Consider the following 20,273-nt stretch of genomic DNA (forward strand, 5'->3'; position numbering starts at 1 on the left):
TGGCCTCAAATGCCCTCTGGCAGTGGAGTGAAACGCCATCCAAACTAACTTGCCTCTAGCTGTCTTTACATCTCGTTGTCATCTCCCCAGTCGCTCCGGGCTATTCTCCTGATATTTTCGAGAGGGTCTTACTGTGCGACTTGCTACGAACATTTTAATCTTCACTTCATTGAAACTCCCATCCCACCATGGTCCTTCAGGATCTTGGGCGGCGAATTAATGCCGCCGTCAATGACCTGACTCGGTCTAACAATCTGGATGAGAAGGTGTGTGGCTTTCCTGCCGTGCAACTCCTTCTCAGCTGCTGACTTCGTGATCGTAGGCTTTCGATGATATGCTCAAGGAGATCTGCGCAGCTCTGCTGTCCGCCGACGTCAACGTCCGCCTCGTCCAGACGCTCCGGAAGTCCATCAAGTCCAGCGTCAACTTCGCCTCCCTGCCACCCGCCGTGAACAAGAAGCGCCTGATCCAGAAAGCCGTCTTTGATGAACTGGTCGCCTTGGTGAACCCGCACGCGGAGCCGTTCCGCCCCAAGAAGGGCCGCTCCAACGTGATCATGTTCGTCGGTCTGCAGGGTGCTGGTAAAACGACCACCTGTACCAAATTGGCTCGCCACTACCAAATGCGCGGGTTCAAGACCGCCCTTGTCTGTGCCGATACCTTCCGTGCGGGTGCCTTCGACCAGCTGAAGCAGAATGCCACCAAGGCCAAGATCCCGTACTACGGTAGCCTGACGCAGACCGACCCCGCTGTCGTGGCCGCGGAGGGTGTCGCCAAGTTCAAGAAGGAGCGCTTTGAAATCATCATCGTGGATACCAGTGGTCGTCACAAGCAGGAGGAAGAACTGTTCACCGAAATGACCCAGATCCAGACTGCCGTCACCCCCGACCAGACCATCCTCGTCCTTGACAGCACCATCGGTCAAGCCGCTGAGGCTCAGTCCTCCGCGTTCAAGGCCACCGCCGATTTCGGTGCCATCATCATCACCAAGACGGACGGCCACGCGGCGGGTGGTGGTGCCATCTCGGCTGTCGCCGCCACGCACACCCCCATCATCTACCTCGGTACCGGTGAACATTTGATGGATCTGGAGCGGTTCGAGCCCAAGGCCTTCATCCAGAAGCTGCTGGGCATGGGTGATATGGCCGGCCTGGTCGAGCACGTTCAGGCTGTCACCAAGGACTCTGCCTCGGCCAAGGAGACCTACAAGCACATCGCAGAGGGGATCTACACGCTGCGCGATTTCCGTGAGAACATCACCTCGATCATGAAGATGGGTCCTCTGTCCAAGCTCTCCGGCATGATCCCGGGTCTATCCAACCTGACCGCCGGTCTGGACGACGAGGACGGCTCGCTGAAGCTGCGCCGCATGATCTACATCTTTGACAGCATGACTGCCGTCGAGCTGGACGGCGACCCGAAGGTGTTCGTCGAGCAACCCAGCCGCATGGTCCGCGTGGCTTGCGGCAGCGGTACCACCGTCCGCGAGGTCGAGGATCTTCTATCTCAACATCGCATGATGGCCGGCATGGCCAAGCGCGTCGGCGGGCAAAAGAAGCAGATGCAGCGCGCCCAGAACATGCTCAAGGGCGGAAACAAAGAGCAGCAGCTGGCCGCGATGCAGAAGCGCATGGCCGCCATGGGCGGGGCCGGCGGCGGCGGGTTCCCCGGTATGCCCGGCATGGGCGACATGGCCAAGATGATGCAGATGCTGCAGGGCCAGGGCGGCGGCGGTGGTGGCGGCCTCCCGGGCATGGGTGGTATGGACTTGCAGAGCATGATGAGCCAGATGGGCGGGCTGATGGGTGGTATGGGCGGTGGTGGTGGCGGCCGTGGCCGTGGCCGGTGATCCTGCTGCAATCCCTCCCTCCTCATTCAACCTCATTCTTCGTTTTCCACTGGCTTCCATCCACCCACCCTCTCCCTCAAGTTCCTTCTACCCTCTTCGCCCCTTCTTGTCTATATCTGATCCTTTCTCTCTATTCTTCCTTTCATGACTCCGGATTGATTTTCCCCCGCCGGAAGCCACGGCTTACTGCTGATGTCGATGTCGATTGTATTAGCATACTATGGTGTTGGGCGTGTTTCTTTTTTCTTGGTTTCCACCGGGTTGTTGATTCATTCCATCCCAATTTCATACCAAAATAATCTGTTGATAGATGAGGCTTGCTTGCATTGACCAGATTGGCTCGTAATCATGTATTTTGTGCATCATCCCCGAAATAGTGGTAGATTGCTCAATCATATGGATTCCAATCTATAATCTCCCAGTCCAAGCCCGCTTCTGGCGAACTTTCAATTGGTGGACTCATCCCCAATTAGCATGGCTTGCGTTTGCCTAATAACCAAGAAATTCTTCTGCAAAATCATAGCTTCAAGAAGTAGCAACAACAGCAAACTCAATCCACCCGCTCTTTCTTCTGAATCACATCCAAAACATTATACACTACCTGCAAGACACCATCTCTGACCAAACCAACAGTCTCCTCTACTCGGCCAACCCACCCCTTCGCCCACGCGTCCCAGCTCTGCTCCTCCCTCGTGTCCAGCAGCAGCTTTCCCGGCGGCAGTCGCGGGTGTTTCCACGCCGCCGCCTCCGCGACCCGGCTCTCGTACCCGGGTAGGGGGACGCTGAGCTCGTACTGCCAGACCAGCTGCGTATCGACATACATCGAGTAGGTGAGCACCGAGCTGGGCACGGTAACGGGGTGTCCGGATCTGGTGGCGTCGACGACCGCGTCGTCCCGGACCTCGATGTCCACCAGGCCGTACTTGGTGTTCCCGTCGGGGATGTACTTGATGGTGACGTCTTCGCTGTCCGTCTGCCGGTAGGTGCGCACGGGGAGGTAGAACATGTTGAGGGGGCCGACACAGAACTCGTGCAGACCTTCCCCGGCGGTGTTCGGCGTGAGCTCGTTCGCGGGCAGATCGAGGGAGGGGTCCGGGAAGCGCGTGGCGCCGAATTCGTGGCGGTCGCCGCTGAGGAGGACGATGCGGATGCCGAGCTCGCGTTCGGCGCGCCAGATCGCCTCGAACACGCGGCGCCGCTCGTTCAGGAACCCGCCCCACGTGTCGGTCGTGCCGACCCGCCAGTTCTTGGTGAAGGGGACGCTGGACGCGATGAGCTTCCAGCGCACTTCGCTGGGTTCGGGGCGGGCGATGTACGCGAGGAGGGATTGGAGCTGGGCCGAGCCGAGAATCGTGGAGTTGTATTGCGACGGGGCCGATCGGTAGGTGCGGGTGTCGAGCATGAAGAAGGAGGCCGGTCCGTGGATGAAGGAGAAGTAGGTCGTATTCTCAGGCGTTGCGAAGGGAACGGGTGGGATGGGCGGATTGGGCCGGACATGGTAATGGATGTAGGGCTCGAACGCTGCGGGGTACGGTGCAGTGGTGTTGCCTTTCGACCAGTCATTCTCAATCTCGTGGTCGTCGAGAGTATGAATCCAAGGCAGGTCGATGGCAGGCGTGCTATCTTCTGGACGGCTCCACGAGGGCGATGAGTAGACGCGGTGGTACTCGCTGCGATAGTGCGAGACGGATGACCCGAAGCGCTGAGGGACATCGACGTAAATGAAGTCGCCAAGGAACAGCATGAACGCTGGTCGCAGCATAGATGGCAGTCGATTGATTGTGTCCGTCATCATCTCGATTCCTGGGATGCGCAGTGGATGCGACAGCGGGTTGTAGGGAAAGTTCGCCTTCATGCAGCTTGAGGTGAGGAAGCTGAGGCGGTTTGCCTGTTTGGTGCCGGGCATCGGAGCAGTGACGAATGAGCCTGTAAGGTTGTTGGACAGGGAGTAGCGGTAAGGTGACGACGGCTTCAGGCCTTTGATTGTCACTGTGGTCGTGTAGTCTGTTGAATTGTCTAGGGCATAGATCATGCCCTCTTCCGTCCATTGTGTCGAGTCCTCTGTATCTGTTGGCTGGTAGAAGATGACAAGGGGCAACTGTGCAGGGTCGGGCTCGCGAACCAGTAGATTGGCGGTCGTTGGTGAGATATAACCGATTCGAGAGAAGGTGACATCTGCGCTGGGGTACACTACCAGGCCACGCAGCATGAAATCCAGAGTGAGCAGTGCAAGCCCGATGTTGATGAGAACAGTCAACCGCGTCGAGCGTGGTAAGCTGGCGGACGGCAGGCCAGTGAACAACGTCTTGAGTACATTATCTGGATTTCGTGGTGTTTTGCGCTCTGATTGTGGGAGTTAGAAAGTCGCTGGCAATTTTGAGTTGTGTGGTCACTCAACTGGTGGTTTTTGGAGATTCTTTAGTATTGCTGTCGGTGGGAGTACTCCGCTCAGTCGGTCGAAGGAGCGATACGACAGCAGTGAGATACACAGTCAATGCTGTGAAGATCAGAGGCGGGAAGTGGTGTCCGGGGATCTAGGAAAATCACATAACGAATGAGTCGATGGATATTCTCGTAGCGAGGCCATTGCATCAACGAACCCAGCGGAGGAAGAAGAAGGCTGCAGCCCGGACCGTTGCGGAGCTCAAGGCAGCGGCAATCCGCGCGACAGACACCATGGTGCTGGGATGGATCTCGATGGTATTCAGCAGGTAGTAATCATTGCCAGGCCAGTAAGCTTTCCCAGGAGGTGAAATTCGCTGCTGTCCACGTCGCAGCTCGAAGAATAATGAATAAATGGAAGGGCGTTGAGTGGTAGGTAGAGGAGGAGAAGCCGGCGGCGGCGGCGGAGAAGTCGACGATGACGACATGCCGAAGCACCTCTTCTCCCCCAACTGACGCTCGGACACGGAGAGACACCGTGCGTCTCTCTTTCTTTATTCCATCAGCCAGCAGATCATTTTACGTGCAGCTATAAGCTTCCAGCGGAGCGATGGATACACATATTTATAGTCATATTTTACTCTACAATTTGCCCCGTCTATTGCCGTTGCATCATATCGCGAAGCACATTCATGAGGCTGCTGGCCATTGGCCCTGAAGTGAGCTGGCGCGCTGCATCCACGAGATCTTTCATGTGCATACTCAGGGACATCTCCGCTGCCCAGTACCACGGATGCTCCTGTTCCCCGGGATTCGAGTTGAAATATTCCCAGCCCATGACGCCCCCAAAATCAGGATATTGTTCAATCAGCATGGCCAGGATAGGTCCGATTTTCTCGGGGGGCACATAGCCCTGCGATCCATTGCCTGGATTGGTCAAAAGACCAAGCACCACCCGGCTTGGGGACCAGCCCTGTGCAACGATAGCAGCATACATCCGGGGGTCATCTGCGGGTCCCCACCCGTTGTAGAATTGCGTGTTGTACCAAGCGATCTTTGCGGCTCTCTGTTGTTCCAGCTCCCGATAGTCGAACCCAGACAGGTTTCCCAGGCCCAGCATGGCAGCCGCAACTGGCGCCAGCGTCACAATGAATCCGTCTCCCAGATCCAGCTTGAGTCGGTCAATAAGTCGGATGATCCCTGTCAATGACATTTCCTCTTCCACATCGAGATCTAGCCCGTCCAATCCATGGCGCCGGATCATGGCCAGCAAGGGTCGGTAGTACAGCTCAAATTTCTCTGAATCTCCATCTAGGGAGCGAAACGAGCCCTGCGCAGCGCCCCCGAGCATTCCCATGATGCGGACACCGTGTTGTTTCATGCGGGGCACCTCGGCCCATAGGGCGTCGTACATGCTGTGTTGTGGGGGGTCATTGTTCAGTGTAATGTGTTCCGGGTCTGCATTCAGGTGAAATGCTGCGAGGATGATGTGCGTCACGCCTGTGTTGTTCTGGACTAGTGGCAGCATAGAGACATACTGGCCTCCATTGGGACAAAGAGTCTGATGGTACAAGATTACCCGACACCGGTCGGACGACGAAGGTACGGGAGGCATTGTCAGAGATGTGGCAGAGGGAGCGAGGCGCAGAGTGGTGTTCCACTATAGAACGCAGATCTCGAGCCTGGGGCCAGCAGAAGAGGAGGGGGGGAGAGAGGGAAGGTCGCCGCGATCGGTCGGGTGAGGGGGAAATGGGGGGAAGCGAGCAGTGCTAGATTCGGCCGGCGACGGTCTGGAAGAAGAATAGCCCACCTTAACAGCCCCGCCCCCGGTGTAGGTAGCCAGAGCCCTTCATATATAGTACCTTGTGTCGACCAGGACTGCTCCATGCTCCAAGATCAGAAGCTAGGGACAGGAACGAAGAGAATCACGTCGAAGAGGCTCAGAAGACACCCCTAACTTGCGCAAAGAGCTGACACGTGACGCATTGCTCGTCATATCACTTGTAAGTTATAGTACCGTACAGTACAAGGCTCGAGCAGATGGTTGGAGGACAATTCCATCTATGTTGATGGTTATCTGTCATGAGAGCACGATATTTGCAGGTGTGACCCGGGGAATTCATTGTGACTCGCGATTTGTGGTATAGGAAATCATCTGTAATCGAGGTGCGATGTGATCAGCAGACTCGCTGAGTGAAACTGCTGTCACGGCCATTATAAGTTGAAGCCTGAATTTACAGGCATAAAGGTCCCTGGTGCCTGACGATCGCTGTTTACCCGACCAGTTGGTGTTTGTTATCGCATCTTCCCCGGCGATAACTCATTCATTCCTGCCACGACTCTGGCTTCACTTCTGCATTGTTGGTCTATGTAGTGACTCCATCAAGCCATGATACCTCGGTAACCTTGAGGCCTATTTTATCATTTTATCCTATATTGATATCCTCAATATCCTTGAGGACGATCCCACCCCCAGCATGGCCGATACGACCACCCACGACACTGTGGGCGCGTCAACTCTCGCGACGCCTCGCTTCATGCCCTCGTCTCCTCCTTCTCGTCGTCAGAATGCGCAGAGCTACTCTCCCCTCAGCGCGAAGAGCCCTCGTACTGTCGACCGCGGCGCGACCACAACCCACGCCGATGATGCCCGCTCTCCGCTAAAACAGAGTTACTCGCCGCGGTCCTCCCGAGCGTCGTCGCTCGAGCGCGCCGCGAATGACATCGACGCCCGTCTGGCGCAATACAGTGTCGACTTCAGCCAATACCCGAGTACCCAAGCACTGGACGATCATGTGGATCCTCTTGCGGAATTCAAGTTTCCGCATGAAGACGATCTGTCGGAGGTCGGGGGTCCAGCGGATTTCACGGCGAATTTGGAGAAATACTTGATGGGCGACGGGGATACCATGGAGGATAAGCACTTCATGGACTTCCGGGATGATGGGCACGACTTGTCGGAGCTGGAGCCCCTGTTCGATGATCTGGAGGAGCAGGAACACGATCTGCGCCACCTGGGAAAGGAGGAAGACGAAAACCCCCTGCCTCCGCTCCCCGAATCCCCTGCCCAGCCGCGAGGCCACAGCAGGCAAAATAGCCAACGGATGCAGCAGCGGCAAGATACGCGACCGCCGCAGCGCGAGCAGAGTTCTCAATTGCATCAGCCTGCTATTGAGGATGAGCCCGAACCTGAACCCGAGCTTGGCGAATACAGCGAATTCGGCCCACCGATCGACATGTCCACACCATCGCAGTTTCTGCGCCGCGCCAGTGGCTTCAACAGGGATGCCACGCATCTAGAGAATATCGAAGAGGACCCGGACGATGAGATGGAAGCAAGCACGACTACCCCGTCAGTGCGGAGACACAAGACCCCTTCCCCTCACAAACAAGAGCCAAATACAGCTGGAGATCTACGGAAACAAATTCTTGAACTCGAAAACAAGCTCCAAGACCGTAATGAGCAGCTGGAGAAGGGTCGTCGGCGCGTGCTGGAGGCAGCATCTGCTGGCGAGCAAATCAAGCACCTTCAGGGCGAGTTGCAGAGGAAGTCGGCTTTATTAGACGAGTTCTACGCCAATCGCACTGACGAAACTATTCTGCGGGAGCAAGTCCACATGCTCCAGAAACAAAACGAAGAAAGAGAGACCTTCTTGCACAAGTCCACCATCAATGCCTCCGAGCTAAGCGCTCTTCAGAAGCAGATTAGCGATATGCAGAAGGAGCTGCAGAACCGTGGGTCATCACACCCGGACCTCGATGCAGAGCGACTCGACACCATCGCATACTTGCGGCAGCAATTAGATCTGGCCCAGGAACAGCTGCGTAAGCGCGATGCAACGCTGGACGAGACGATCGCGAAGCTCAAGGAAGTCACCGATGCCAAAGAGCAGCAGCTCCGAGAGAAGAACACTGAAGTTGATGACTTGAAGGCCCAAATCAGCAGTCACTTGCTCGAGATAGAGAAGCTAGACACGGAGCTCGAGAACGTCAATCAAGCCTACGAGACTCTGGAAGAACGAATCGTCACCCTCGAAACGAAGCATCGCCCCTTGGAGGAAAAGAACAACACTCTCGAAGCCGACCTCACCCGCGCGCAGACCCAAGTTACCGCGCAGGAAAACGCGCTCAAGGCCATGGCCGCTGACCTCCCCCTCGAAACCGGCGGCAACACCTACACAGAAATTCTCGAATTGATCAAGGATCTGGGCCAACCCAGCCAGGCATCCCGAAATCTGAATCCAGGCTCATCGAGAAAGGACCCGAGAGAACAGAGTCAAGATCAGAACCAGGATTATGGCCAGGCCCCGCACGACGAGCTGAACCGCCTCCGAGACGAACTCTCCAAACTTCAGACCGAACTCACCGAGGCCAACTCGGCCAAGAAAACGCTCGAGCTACAGCTCTCGCGCTCGGAGGACCAGGCCGTCGAAGCGCAAACCCTCATCCACTCCATCGAGACCGAAAGCACCCGCCTCGGCAAGCGCGCCGACGATCTCCGCTCGAACCTCACCAAGACCCAGCAGGAACTGACCCAGATGAAAGAGGAGCGCACCAAAGCCCTCGATACCATCGACCGCCTGCAGAAGGAGCAACAACGCCACCAAGAAGACGAGAAGAAACAAGCCCGGCAGCAACAGCTGCAGAACCAACAGCTCAGCCCCCCGCCTTCCCCTCCCGTCCCGCAACAACAACAACAACACCAACGTCAGAAGGAGCAAGAACTCCTTGAACAAACCCAGTCCGAACTCCGCACTCTGAAAGCAACCCATGCCGCAGAGCTCGCGCAACTCCGCGAGCGGCTGGCGGGGACGGAACCCCGGGAATCCCGGTACAAGGCGCAGGTGGGCTCGCTGCGCGAGCAGCGCGAGCGGCTCCAGAGTGAGAACCGCGCTCTCCGCCTCCAGGTCGAGCATCTCGAGGCCGTGCTCGCGACAAAGGAGGAGACCGCCGCCGCGGTGGACGAGCGGATCGCGCGCTCGGTCGAGAGGCGCGAGAAGGAGTGGCAACGGCGCGTCGAGCTCTTGCTCAAGGAGCGGGAGCGCATGGGTCGCGCGCTGATGTGGTCGTGGGGAGAGAAGGAAGTCGGTGGTGGTGGTGGTGGTGGTGGTGGCAACAAGGAGCATCCTGCGGTGGGAGTGGACGAGAAGGGGAGGCGGAAACAGGGGTATCGGTATAAGTATATCGGGTCGAGTCCAGGGCAGGTGTCAGCTTCGGTCCCGTCGTTGTCAAAGAACGATGGATCTGGGAAGAGAGCCTGAATGAACGATACTGGTGTGGATTGGATTGGATAGGGCTGGGTTGGGTTGGGTTCGGTTCGGTTCGGTTATAATGGCACTATGGGAATGGAATGCCTTCTATCACAGCTTCACGGGGTGCTTCATGGTTCGTGTTTACGGTGCTGATATCTCTTTTCGTTAATATTTTTTGCTTCCTTTTCTCCATTTCTTACTTCGCTTTCGCGACTCCCTGCTTTCTTTGTGTGCAGGATGGGTTTTACACTGTCATGAAAGGGCAACTTACGGTCGGAAATTAAGGAAGAGATTGGATCTCGCGTGTACAGACAAGAGTCGCCATGTCTCAGCCTCTATTAGCAGAGCTGGATGAGCGCTCGGCTAAAGCAGATTAATCCGTTAATGTATGTGTTGCCATTCGTGCAAATCAAAGAATTAAGCATGGTATTTTTAATTGTCTCAAATCGTGGTATAACAAATCAGCAGCAAATGCAAGTGAGGGTTGTGAGCTTCAGAAGTACGAAGACGAGAAAAGGCTTAGAAAAACCGCTTGATACAAAATTTATATGGAGAATCGAAGATTAGAGAGGCGGTGGCCCTTGGATGAGAATGAACAGCCTGTCCCGCAGGCTCTAGTGTCCAGTGACACTATTCATTCGTGTCGTGTCGCGATACGCATTCGTTTCAGACAGGTAGCTCTCCGGGGCTTCGTCAACAGATGTGCCCGTTTCACGGATACTGTCTAGCCTGCTGGGCGCGGAGGCGAGACCGCCATATGTATTGCTGCGTGGACGGCGCAGGTTTGAGTAAGTCAGTTCAGCGTCGCTTCCACGGGATGACGAAGACATGCGGCGGTTGTGTTCTTGATACCATCGGCGACCGTAGTGATTCTGATGAGGCTGGTGCTGGCTTTGGGTATGCCGCGGAATTTGGGAGGAATCGAACTGATAGACCTGACTCTGTCGTCGATTGCTCCGTCTGGAATTCTGCCGGCTGGCCACCTCACGATCAATCGGTACACCTCTGTAGCTAGAGGCCTGGGCAAGGCCTGGGCGGGCTGCCGGGTGCGGAGGGATTGCGGTGAAAGCTCCCTGGTACGGTATATATGCGCTCCTGGGAACAGGAGCCGTATGCGCAGTGTTGGACCGACGGACATTCAATGGTTCCGGCACGAGGACTTCGGGAGCATCGGCTGAGTTCATGGTCACAGATCGTGTGAGGGCTCTTGCTCGCAGCGGATTTGCTTCGAGTGTGGGAGCTTCGGCTGTAATGGCTGGCAAAGGTTTTTCCACAGGAGCTGAGGCTAGTGGGTGTCCCGGGGCATACTCTTTCTTCGGGGTTGGTGGGCATTCAGCCACCAGAGCTTCTTTTTCGACATCTGCTTCAGTAGTCGCGTCGGCAAGGGCACGTATTTGAGGGTCTGCTGACAATGGTTGTGAGAATAACTTAGGCAGCAGCCGGCGCAAAGATGAGGCGGAGGATTTTTGTCGCTTGTGTCCGAAAGTGGAAGGCGATGCCCCTGGTAACTCTACCGGAGCCATTTGCTTAGAACGGTCACCATAAGAGCTAAATGTTGTCGCGGTGGGCGTGCGCGAAACGCACGAGAGAAGATCCGAGCTAGTCATCACGCCCGGCAACTTCCTCGTAAGAGTTTCCTGCGGTGAAAGGGTAGTACCCGATAGCAAATCCGTTGTATCCGAGTCATACTCCGCCTCGAACCCTGGGTGGGATTTGTGGTGGACAATGTTCGGGTATTCAATGCTTGTGGACATCGGAATGGTGTTATCACTTGATGACATATAGAGCCCTCGGCCATATGTGATGTCGGGACGCCGACACACATGATAGATGTCATTCTTAAGGCTATTGTCGCTTTCTGTGCTCCAGCTGCTGAGGATGCTGTCATCACAGATTGAAAATGAAGACTGGCGCGTATACATGCCCAGTAATGAGACATCATATGGGCGTCCGCAGGTTTGTCTGAAACCAAAGAAGAGAAACAATGTTATACTGCATCTTGATCAGTAAATATAACCACAAGCGATGGTGGGGCATAGCATACACTGAAACAACCGAGTCGATAATGGACGCACGATAAAGGGCACAGCTTACGCCCATCTTCCAGAAACTGTCGTTGCCTTCCTCGGCAAGACACGGGAGATGTTGCGATATAACCACCAGGCCTGTAGCGACGGCGGCTATCGAGATCACAATTGCGACCCCCAACACCCAGCTGCAAACGATCCGCAGCATGGCCTTTTGGCTTGTAAATCTTGCTACTTTGTTGTACTGCCAGGCAAGGAAGCTGTGTAGGACGACAAGCGGCACAATGAAGAAGGACTAATTCCCGGTTTTAGCGTTCGACATTGAAGAGAGTGCTTTCAGACTTACTGCTGCTAGAGCGAGTATCAGACTGGGAGTCATTTTCGCATCCACATGTCGTTCAGCATAAAGGTAGATCACAATCCCCCATTCGATGAGAGACTCGAGCAGTAAGGCGTACAGAGAGACAAAGATCGCTCGTTTCACCCACGCGCCTTCTGCGCTGGCAGATACATAGTGGTTAGACATGGCTGGGTTCGTAGTTAGAGCAACAGCAGGCTGCGATGCACAGCTTCAACACGTCGAGGCAATCAAGCTTGGACATTCACGCATTGATAGGCACCCGAGAGTCAATGCGATCAGATCAGCTCTAGCAGCACATCAGGCGACAGGTGCCGACAGGTGTGAAATAAATTCATCCACCAGGCGAAAGTGAACTTAAGATATTAAGATAGGGCTACGGCGAAATGGGCAGAAAATGGTAAACATCTGGCGCGTCGACGCGGAGCGAAGAGGGGTCGGAATGGATGGGCATTCGGTATGTCCATGTCCGATCAGATGGAGAGAGCAGCTAGGTTGCAAGAAGACTGCCTCTGGCCTCTCTTTGGGCAGAAGAGACAATAGTCTCATCGTGTGGAATGTAGACTAAGTAGAGTCCGGCCGAGAAGGCAGGGCGGTTCCTGTACTAAACTGGACTCCAGCAGCAGTTGTCCATGATTAGTCATTACATTTTTCAGGAGCTTCAGGGTCTATCGTGAGTTAGTTCAACGAAGGTTACAAGTCATCAAGATCCAAGATCGAGCGTAGACATCGTCAACCCTTCGTACGCGCAGGATTACATCACCTGGCTCTACACAGACAACCCTGCGAAGGATACTGTTATCGTCATCGCGTGCATGTTAAGTGATTGATAGGTAAAAATTGATAGAGATTGAGACAGGGGCAATGAGACAACCTCGATTTCTTGAATGAAGGATAGGAAATAGAATCTAGGGCCGTTCGCCGGGGATGTTCTAGGGATGCGAAGAAGAGGATGTATTGCGAGGAAGCCGAGAGAGAGAGAGAGGAAAGATCTCGGCACGTGATGCGTAAGAAGGGGGAGGGCAAGGGCTTGCTGTGCTGCTCAGGCGCTCAGGCTAGTATCCAGCAATTGTTTCTTTTTCTTATCATTGATTTGCTATTCACGCATTCTATCAAGAATTGAGGGGGGAAAGGGGGGGGGGGTTGGGAGGATGGATGGCTGCAAGGGCAAACGGAATTCCATGCCACCAGCAGCTTTCTGAAGAACTATGGATGTTTTAATTCCGCGTAGAATGAGTCCCTTGGATTAGCGTATTAGCTTTAGATCATCGAACAGATCACTTAAGGTATTCGTATGAGAAACCTCGGGGGGGGAAGATTCGAGCTAGATAGATACTCTCTCTTGTCACATCATGGATGTCTTGTCGCATCAGACAGCAGTCAACCAGCCAGACCATTCATCTACACCTTCTTGCAACAGGACTCCAATCTCGAAGCCGAATTAGCCATCGTCGGAACGCGATCAATTCCTGTGGGGCTCAAAACAATTAATTGCAAGGTGGAGCTTAGAAGGAGGGGTAATTTACTTGCTACTAGTTACTGTGCACTACAGAGTACTGTAGGTTCAGGTTGCTTCCGATAAGATATGAGATAATGAGGTCGAGACCGATAACAACCGACAGATACGGCCGTCATCTACAACCATTACGAGAGAGGCTCGACAGTTCAAATATGCTCAACAGATCGCTCGGAATACTTTGGGTGCGATTAGCAATTATCAGACACGGCAAGATGGTGGATTGTTGATCATATCCCGCTACAGGTGGGCCATGCATTCGAACTCCACGTCTGTTTTCAAAGCAGGGTCTTGACAGCCACGCAGCGGTGTTGTTGAGTTGTGTTGTGTCCATGATGCCACCAGCTCGCAGCTCGAGAAGGAAGAAGTCGAAGCCCACTGGGCACATTTGACAAGACTTCGCATTGCTGTATGGTTCATTTCGGTCAAACCGTCCATGTTGGAGAGGCAGACAGTTGACCTTGAGCACCTTGGGGTGAACAGCTGGCTCGTATCAGTGAGGAGAGAAACCCTGACAAACCGGCTTGTCTTCTCACCCCCGCTCTCTACTCCTCTCTGGCTCCCTTGCGTTCGAAAATGCAACCTTCATGCAACCACGAGCTTGCTGTCCACAAAGATAAGTGGAAGCATTAGGTATATATAAAGTTCGTCTTATTCCCCCACCAACTTCCACGCGTCTAGTGCATGTACCGTTTTCCCAGCCACTCGTCATAACGTATTCACAATGTCCATCAGTCATAGCCCGGCCGACCAACCACCCTATCCTCTCCATGCCTCCGTGATAAACAAGCTCGACCCAGAATATGTGGATTTTTATAATACGCATGTAATCAGCAAACAACAAGTTCATCTCCAACCAGTGGAGGCTTCTCGTACAAGCGGTGTCCTGATCCCCGGCGGAGGTCCTTTGCTCCCCGTCGGGAGAACAGTCGACCTGCGCATAGGTCGCCGTTTCACAGAGGGACCTGAAATCCCATTGCGCGCTTTTATCCCTGAAGGCACAGCCCCAGCGAGCGGATGGCCGCTGATGTTGTATTTCCACGGAGGCGGATGGGTGCTGGGCAACATCAATACGGAGAATCCGGTGTGCACAAACCTCTGTAACCGAGGTCGGTGCGTAGTAGTGACTGTCGACTATCGGTAAGCATTTATGTGTCCAATGCAAAGAGAATCGCACCCTGACTGACCCTCTAGTCTCGCTCCCGAGCATCGCTGGCCCGCCGCCGTCCATGATTGCTGGGAAGCCCTTCTCTGGCTGCTGGCCGACGGTCCGACACATCTTCCCATTGACACTCAGACTCTCGCAACAGGAGGCTCCTCCGCAGGCGGAAACCTAGCCTGCATCATCACCCAAAAGGCTCTCTCACTCTCGCCGCCCGTTCATTTCAAGGCCCAATTACTGTCCGTGCCGGTGACCGACAACACCGCCTCCGTATCTACCAACAACGCCTACCGCGAGTACGAACACACCCCGGCTCTACCAGCAGCCAAGATGCTCTGGTACCGCGAACACTACCTGCCGAATCAGAAAGATTGGGCGCACCCGGAGGCCAGTCCGCTGTTCTACACTGGAGATTGGTCTGCTTTGCCGAGAGCCTTGGTCATGGTGGGTGAACTGGATGTGCTAAGGACGGAGGGGGAGCAGTATGCGCAGAAGCTACAGGAGGCAGGCGTGCCGGTGGACTTGCAGATAATGAAGGGCATGCCCCATCCGTTTTTGGCCATGGACGCTGTTCTGAAGGAGGGGAAAAGATCCATCACATTGATGTGTGATCTGTTGAAGGAGGTTTTCTGGAATGAGCACAAGTAAGCATTGGCTAGTCTTGTTGTACCTAGCCCCGTTTCACTGTCAGATAGACTGTTCATATTAGAAATCTCCGCCCAGATCTAGCATTGATGAATGGACATGTTCACGCTGCGAGTCTTCTGCATCACCTGAAATGGTGCCACATAAAACAATATGAGATATATTGGGCACAGTTTCATATTTCTACATGTGGTTTACTAAGATCTCCAGAGACTATCCGTCAGATCATAAGTACCACAACTTACCTTTCCTTGGAGAACACTGTGTCACCTGTCTTAAGTCCGATCAATCACTGAATAGCATTTATGTTCCACGCAATCTAGTTTTGCCGCCTAAAGCCCTTTCGATCTGGTGCATAGGGATTACTCCACGCGATTGTGCGTGTATAATCAGTATTGCTTGTGCCAACGTGGGAACAGGAGGGGCTACTCATCACTAGCTACACTTGATCATCCTTGTATGCAGGTTCTGCCCCACCTTCGTGGCATAGGAACGTTGATGCGTGAACCAGGCCAATCTCGGAGCCAGAGTCCTTAATTTCTCGGGCATTCGGGTTCATCAAACCTGAGGTTACACGCAGAAGGTATGGATGGTGTTTGCTCCATGGTGCGACTGGTATGTATGAACAAAGAATGCTGGGAATACCCGTTAGATGCCTCAAGTACAAACTCTGGGATCGACATGGACATCGATCAGCAGAAGTCGTGTTTCTTCCTCACGATCGGCTACACGTAATGCTAACTCGGAGAGACCCTCGAGCACAATTGGATCCCACTAATTTCCGAAGTTGAAGACAAGTAAAATTCCAGAGTCATATCTGTATTCCCTCATTGGCGAGAAAGTACACCAGCACGAGTATCCCTTGCATACTGATGCAAACATTTGTGGGCTTGGCTATTGCACATCTAAACGCCGACATATCGTGCCTCTATACTCAAACACACGTAGGATCTTTCGTTGCTTGTTCGATCTTAGCACAGTCTTCAGGCTCACTGTTCTGTACCGCAAAGCCCCTTGGACGGGGGCACTGCTTCACTTCAATTTAATCATGACCGATCTCAGCATACCGGCAAGTGGAAGCTGCGGCCAGCGAAGTAATTGATAGTCAGCCCGTTACTCTTTTCGTATGGTGCTGGAGAGCTCAATTGGGCTCGAATTCTAGTATCCACACTCAGTAAATATGATACAGGAAATGACAGCGGAAACTGCTCCCCGGGCAGCCACAGTGGCTTCGGTTGTTGCACCCGAATCCAGCTTCTGTCCAACGTACGACGTAGACTAGTACACTTCTAGTACGGCGTATAATCTCCGGTCCCTTTTTGCTGCTGTGCTAGAGCAAATAGTACGGTACTGGGGCTCCTGAGGTGAGTGGAAGGCTTTGGCTGTGGAGCCATGGGACTCGGCGTTTGTTTAAGGGGAATGAGGGTCTCCTAGATCACAAAGAAGCAGAAGCCCACTCCAAGTTTGTGGGCATGGGTTACAAGCGCATCGAATGGGGCAAGTGTACATGCTCCAGGATTGGTGGCACGAAGTCACAGGCAAAGGTGCTCAGTATACAGAGGCGGCGGGAGTAGCGGTCATATCGACCGTGTCAGTCCATCGCTGCTGGGAGTGACACTGCAGGCTACTGGCGAAAACTTCTTAGAGGCACCGGTCAGTTGATATTTCGGCCTGGTGCGAGGCAATAATATATTCTTGATGTGTGTCTGTGCAGGTGTAATCTCCTCATCGATGCAGCCACCGCAACAATTGAGTGCGACTGGATATCACAGCGCGAGGTCGGGTATTTCGCAGGAATCAGTCGAGGTTAGCGCTGGGTCTTGACTGCACTAGTTCATTGCACTATCCGCCGCACGATCCAGTAGGGCTGGGCGAAAAGGACCCTCTCGACGGAGTAATTATTGGGAATGGGGTCTGTGTGAAAGTCTGAAAGTGAAAGGCGATTGTTAGTGACCTAGTCTGGTCATGGTGTAGGTCTGTGGGCGGTGTTCGTTCGGTGCCCACTCTGGATCGGGGCCTAGCGCCGCTGGTTCTGGTTAAGCTAATATAGCCGAAGTATGACTAGTAAAGTTAGACAGAAGGAGGCGAGGAGGGGTGAGGGGGGTTCCTGCTCGTGTCTTCGACTGTTGAAAGGAGTAAATCCGGTTCAAGATATACGCATTGTCAGTCCCCTCCAAGTGTCAAGAAGAGAAGTTTCAGTCCCTCTCTAAATGTTGTTGATCGGAGTTTCTCTGACAGCGAATATCAACGGCCACAAGGGTGGTGTCGATCGGATGATCCGGTGATCTCCGGACATCGTCCGGCTCAGGGGCAGATCGTTTCCACGGATCACGTCAGGACCGAGCTTTTGGGCAGAAGTCAAGACTCAACAGTCAACAGATGACTGATAACTCCGTAAGTGTACGGATGGTACCGCTATTCCAGTTAGGTCTTCGTATAAATTTCTAAGCCTCCCAAAGATGGTGGACACCAAACCGGATGCGGCGGAGGGTCCGCGAAATCTTGCACGGATGGAGGCTGACTACTAGACTAGTTGCTTAGCATTCTGTCGAACCTCTGCCATTGGTGTGCCTGAGTCAGAATTGGCCGACCTCTCTTCCCTCACTAGGCCTCTTCCAGTAACTGCCACATGGACCCGTGACCCCGGCTAGTCCTATTTTGAAAGGCACTTCTCCAGGCTAGTATTCATCTGGACTTCTGGAGACTTGAGATCAAGACTTCCCTCCAACCTCCATCCATCCTACACGCTAAGACTGCCACTATCCACAGGGTCCCTACGCCACTTACCCTCGCATTGCTCGCTCGCCTCCAAGCCAATTTCCTTTTTCCCTGTCATCCCAGGTCATATTTTCGCCGGCAATACAACTTTCCCCGCCCACAGGAGCCACTCCTTTTCTCATACGTACAGTGCAGGCGTTGACGACGAGCTGTGTTTGAATCCATCATGGATTACTCCAAATACAACTTGACCTCAGCGTGACTATCGCTAGATACCGTGGAAATTCTCGGCTCTTACCCATTTGCCCCTCCTTGGGCTTTTACAGGGGGACTAAGATGATGGAAACTCTCCGCTTGAGGCTTGGGAAATGGTAAGTCGGCGTTGCTTGGCTCTCCTCGCCCACTTGGTCCAGAGGCTAATATGGCCGAAAAAGCTAGACACCTATGCGGCTCTACAGGCAGGTACTGTGTGAGAGCAGTCTGTTGCCTGCTGCTGCCTTGACCATCATGTTTGGTCTATTTTCCGGCTACACCACACGGCATCCATCCGTTTTCCCCGACGGAGTTTGCCTGGGTCAAGATTTTTTTTTTAATTTTTAATTTTATTCCATTCCCTTGCAAAGGGACCTAGGGGTTAAGCGTGACCGTTGGTCTCCCAAAGAAGGTGCTAACTAGCATAGCCCATAAGCACTGAAGACCGAACTAGGAACTCTCAAGCAGGCAGTCCAGGCATATGGTTGCACCCGCCAAGGCGTTGACTCCGCATGCTAATTTCGGCTGTGTTCGTGCGATAGAACAGTTTCCCAGCATCGTGGCCAATGGCGAACCAGACATGGCCTAGAAAGCTGTCCCAGGAGGTTAAGGTCCAGAGCAAGATCGCACTTATAACTCTACCTCGCCTTGCCCTTTCCCCCTTCTTGAGATGTTCTTCGTGTCATCCCTCTCTATCTGCTTTTGCGGGGACCATCCAAGCAGCGGACTTTTGTCTGCGTCCTTTCTTTGAACCAATCCGACCTTCATTTCTACTGGTTTAAGCGGCTCTCTGGTCTCCACCAGTCGACATTCTTTCACCATGGTGTCCCAATTTGTCACCGTCCTCGCTGCTGTATCAGCTGTCACTCCTTTTGTTTCTGCTTTCGATCCTCAATCGCGGTCGAATGTTGCTGTCTACTATGTATGTGCTTCTACATAATCGGAAATGGTACAGATTCCTTACCGTTGAAATAGGGCCAAGGAACCGATCAGCAACGTCTAAGCCATTTCTGCCAAGATACCTCCTTGGATATCATCAACCTTGGTTTCGTCAATATCTTCCCTGACCAAGGCGTTGCCGGTTGGCCAGGAAGCAATTTCGGCAATCAGTGCGATGGCACCTACTACACGGTTGGCAACCTAACAACAGAGCTGCTCAAGGGTTGCCACCAGCTAGTGGAAGACATTCCTATCTGCCAGGCTGCGGGCAAGAAAGTGTTCCTGTCTTTGGGTGGTGCTTACCCCGCCACTCAGCAAATTTTATCAGAGGACTCTGCCAATGATTTCGCCGACTTCCTATGGGGTGTCTTTGGCCCCAAGACCGACGACTGGGTGTCCAACAATGGTCCTCGCCCTTTTGGTGATGTTGTCGTCGATGGCTTCGACTTTGACATTGAGCACAATGGCGATTACGGTAAGCTTCTCAAGGCTCAGTAATCTTCAGAGCTCACTTCTAATGTTCCAAGGTTACGCAACAATGGTTAACCGACTGAGATATCACTACTCCTTACAGCAAGGTCGTGACTTCTACATCTCGGGTGCGCCTCAATGCTCGATCCCTGACAAGCAACTTGACAACGCGATTGCCAACGCCCACTTCGACTTCATTTGGGTGCAGTTCTATAATACACAGGGCTGCTCCGCCCGTGACTATGTCGAAGGCACGGTAGATGGGTTCAACTTTGACAAATGGGTGGATGTCATCAAAGCAGGAGGCAATCCGGACGCTAAGCTATATGTCGGATTGCCTGGCAGCACGAGTGCTGCTGCCAGCCCTGATTATTACATTACCCCCGTGGAGGCCTATGCGCTGGTTGCCGAGTATATGGCGCGCTTTCCCGACACCTTTGGTGGTATTATGGTTTGGGAAGCGACTTATTCGGACGAGAATAAATTCGGCGACGATTCTTTCGCCGACGTGATGAAGCAGATTGTCGTGACTCTCGACCCTACTCCTCCTCAGACAAGCACTGCTGTGCCCTCTAGCAGCACGCCTACGCCATCCCCCTCATACACTGCCACAAGTACACCTGCGGTGTCCACTCTTTCTGTCTCGTCTATTACTTCTACGGTGTCTACTCCTTCGGCTGTGTCGACTCCTTCGGCTGTGTC

General features: G+C 53.7%; 7 protein-coding genes across 7 annotated transcripts; 4 read left to right on the forward strand and 3 right to left on the reverse strand.

Annotated features, from left to right (window-relative positions):
- Positions 1-51: 51 nt before the first annotated feature.
- BO82DRAFT_317294 (RNA-binding signal recognition particle subunit SRP54) lies at positions 52-2,247 on the forward strand. The gene is made up of 2 exons (XM_025632604.1): positions 52-266; positions 323-2,247. Exons 1-2 carry the CDS (start codon positions 189-191, stop codon positions 1,847-1,849), a joined length of 1,605 nt encoding a protein of 534 aa, XP_025488764.1. The 5' UTR covers positions 52-188; the 3' UTR covers positions 1,850-2,247.
- Positions 2,139-4,527, reverse strand: BO82DRAFT_342542 (alkaline phosphatase family protein; the record flags this gene model as incomplete). The annotated part of the gene is made up of 3 exons (XM_025633585.1): positions 2,139-4,192; positions 4,248-4,383; positions 4,450-4,527. The coding sequence occupies 3 exons, from the start codon at positions 4,525-4,527 to the stop codon at positions 2,400-2,402; spliced, it is 2,007 nt and encodes a 668-aa protein (XP_025488765.1). The 3' UTR covers positions 2,139-2,399.
- A 202-nt stretch (positions 4,528-4,729) lies between these two features.
- Positions 4,730-6,037, reverse strand: BO82DRAFT_155773 (putative class III chitinase). The gene has a single exon (XM_025630201.1). The coding sequence runs from the start codon at positions 5,844-5,846 to the stop codon at positions 4,890-4,892; it is 957 nt and encodes a 318-aa protein (XP_025488766.1). The 5' UTR covers positions 5,847-6,037; the 3' UTR covers positions 4,730-4,889.
- A 1,255-nt stretch (positions 6,038-7,292) lies between these two features.
- BO82DRAFT_357287 (putative spindle pole body associated protein SnaD) lies at positions 7,293-9,881 on the forward strand. The gene has a single exon (XM_025635979.1). The coding sequence runs from the start codon at positions 7,468-7,470 to the stop codon at positions 9,490-9,492; it is 2,025 nt and encodes a 674-aa protein (XP_025488767.1). The 5' UTR covers positions 7,293-7,467; the 3' UTR covers positions 9,493-9,881.
- A 49-nt stretch (positions 9,882-9,930) lies between these two features.
- Positions 9,931-12,036, reverse strand: BO82DRAFT_394610 (uncharacterized protein; the record flags this gene model as incomplete). Its single annotated transcript, XM_025638749.1, has 3 exons — positions 9,931-11,475; positions 11,528-11,805; positions 11,857-12,036. The coding sequence occupies 3 exons, from the start codon at positions 12,034-12,036 to the stop codon at positions 10,098-10,100; spliced, it is 1,836 nt and encodes a 611-aa protein (XP_025488768.1). The 3' UTR covers positions 9,931-10,097.
- Positions 12,037-13,999: 1,963 nt separating this feature from the next.
- Positions 14,000-15,300, forward strand: BO82DRAFT_342556 (alpha/beta hydrolase). The gene is made up of 2 exons (XM_025633586.1): positions 14,000-14,524; positions 14,579-15,300. Exons 1-2 carry the CDS (start codon positions 14,109-14,111, stop codon positions 15,192-15,194), a joined length of 1,032 nt encoding a protein of 343 aa, XP_025488769.1. The 5' UTR covers positions 14,000-14,108; the 3' UTR covers positions 15,195-15,300.
- A 3,681-nt stretch (positions 15,301-18,981) lies between these two features.
- chiA1 (class III chitinase ChiA1) lies at positions 18,982-20,259 on the forward strand (the record flags this gene model as incomplete). Its single annotated transcript, XM_025630906.1, has 3 exons — positions 18,982-19,083; positions 19,137-19,575; positions 19,628-20,259. Coding segments are annotated over 3 exons (1,173 nt in total), but the record flags the coding sequence as incomplete, so codon positions are not given.
- Between the last annotated feature and the right edge of the window lie 14 nt (positions 20,260-20,273).

Source organism: Aspergillus uvarum (assembly GCF_003184745.1).
Source record: "Aspergillus uvarum CBS 121591 unplaced genomic scaffold BO82scaffold_55, whole genome shotgun sequence".
In the NCBI taxonomy this organism is placed as follows: domain Eukaryota; kingdom Fungi; phylum Ascomycota; class Eurotiomycetes; order Eurotiales; family Aspergillaceae; genus Aspergillus; species Aspergillus uvarum.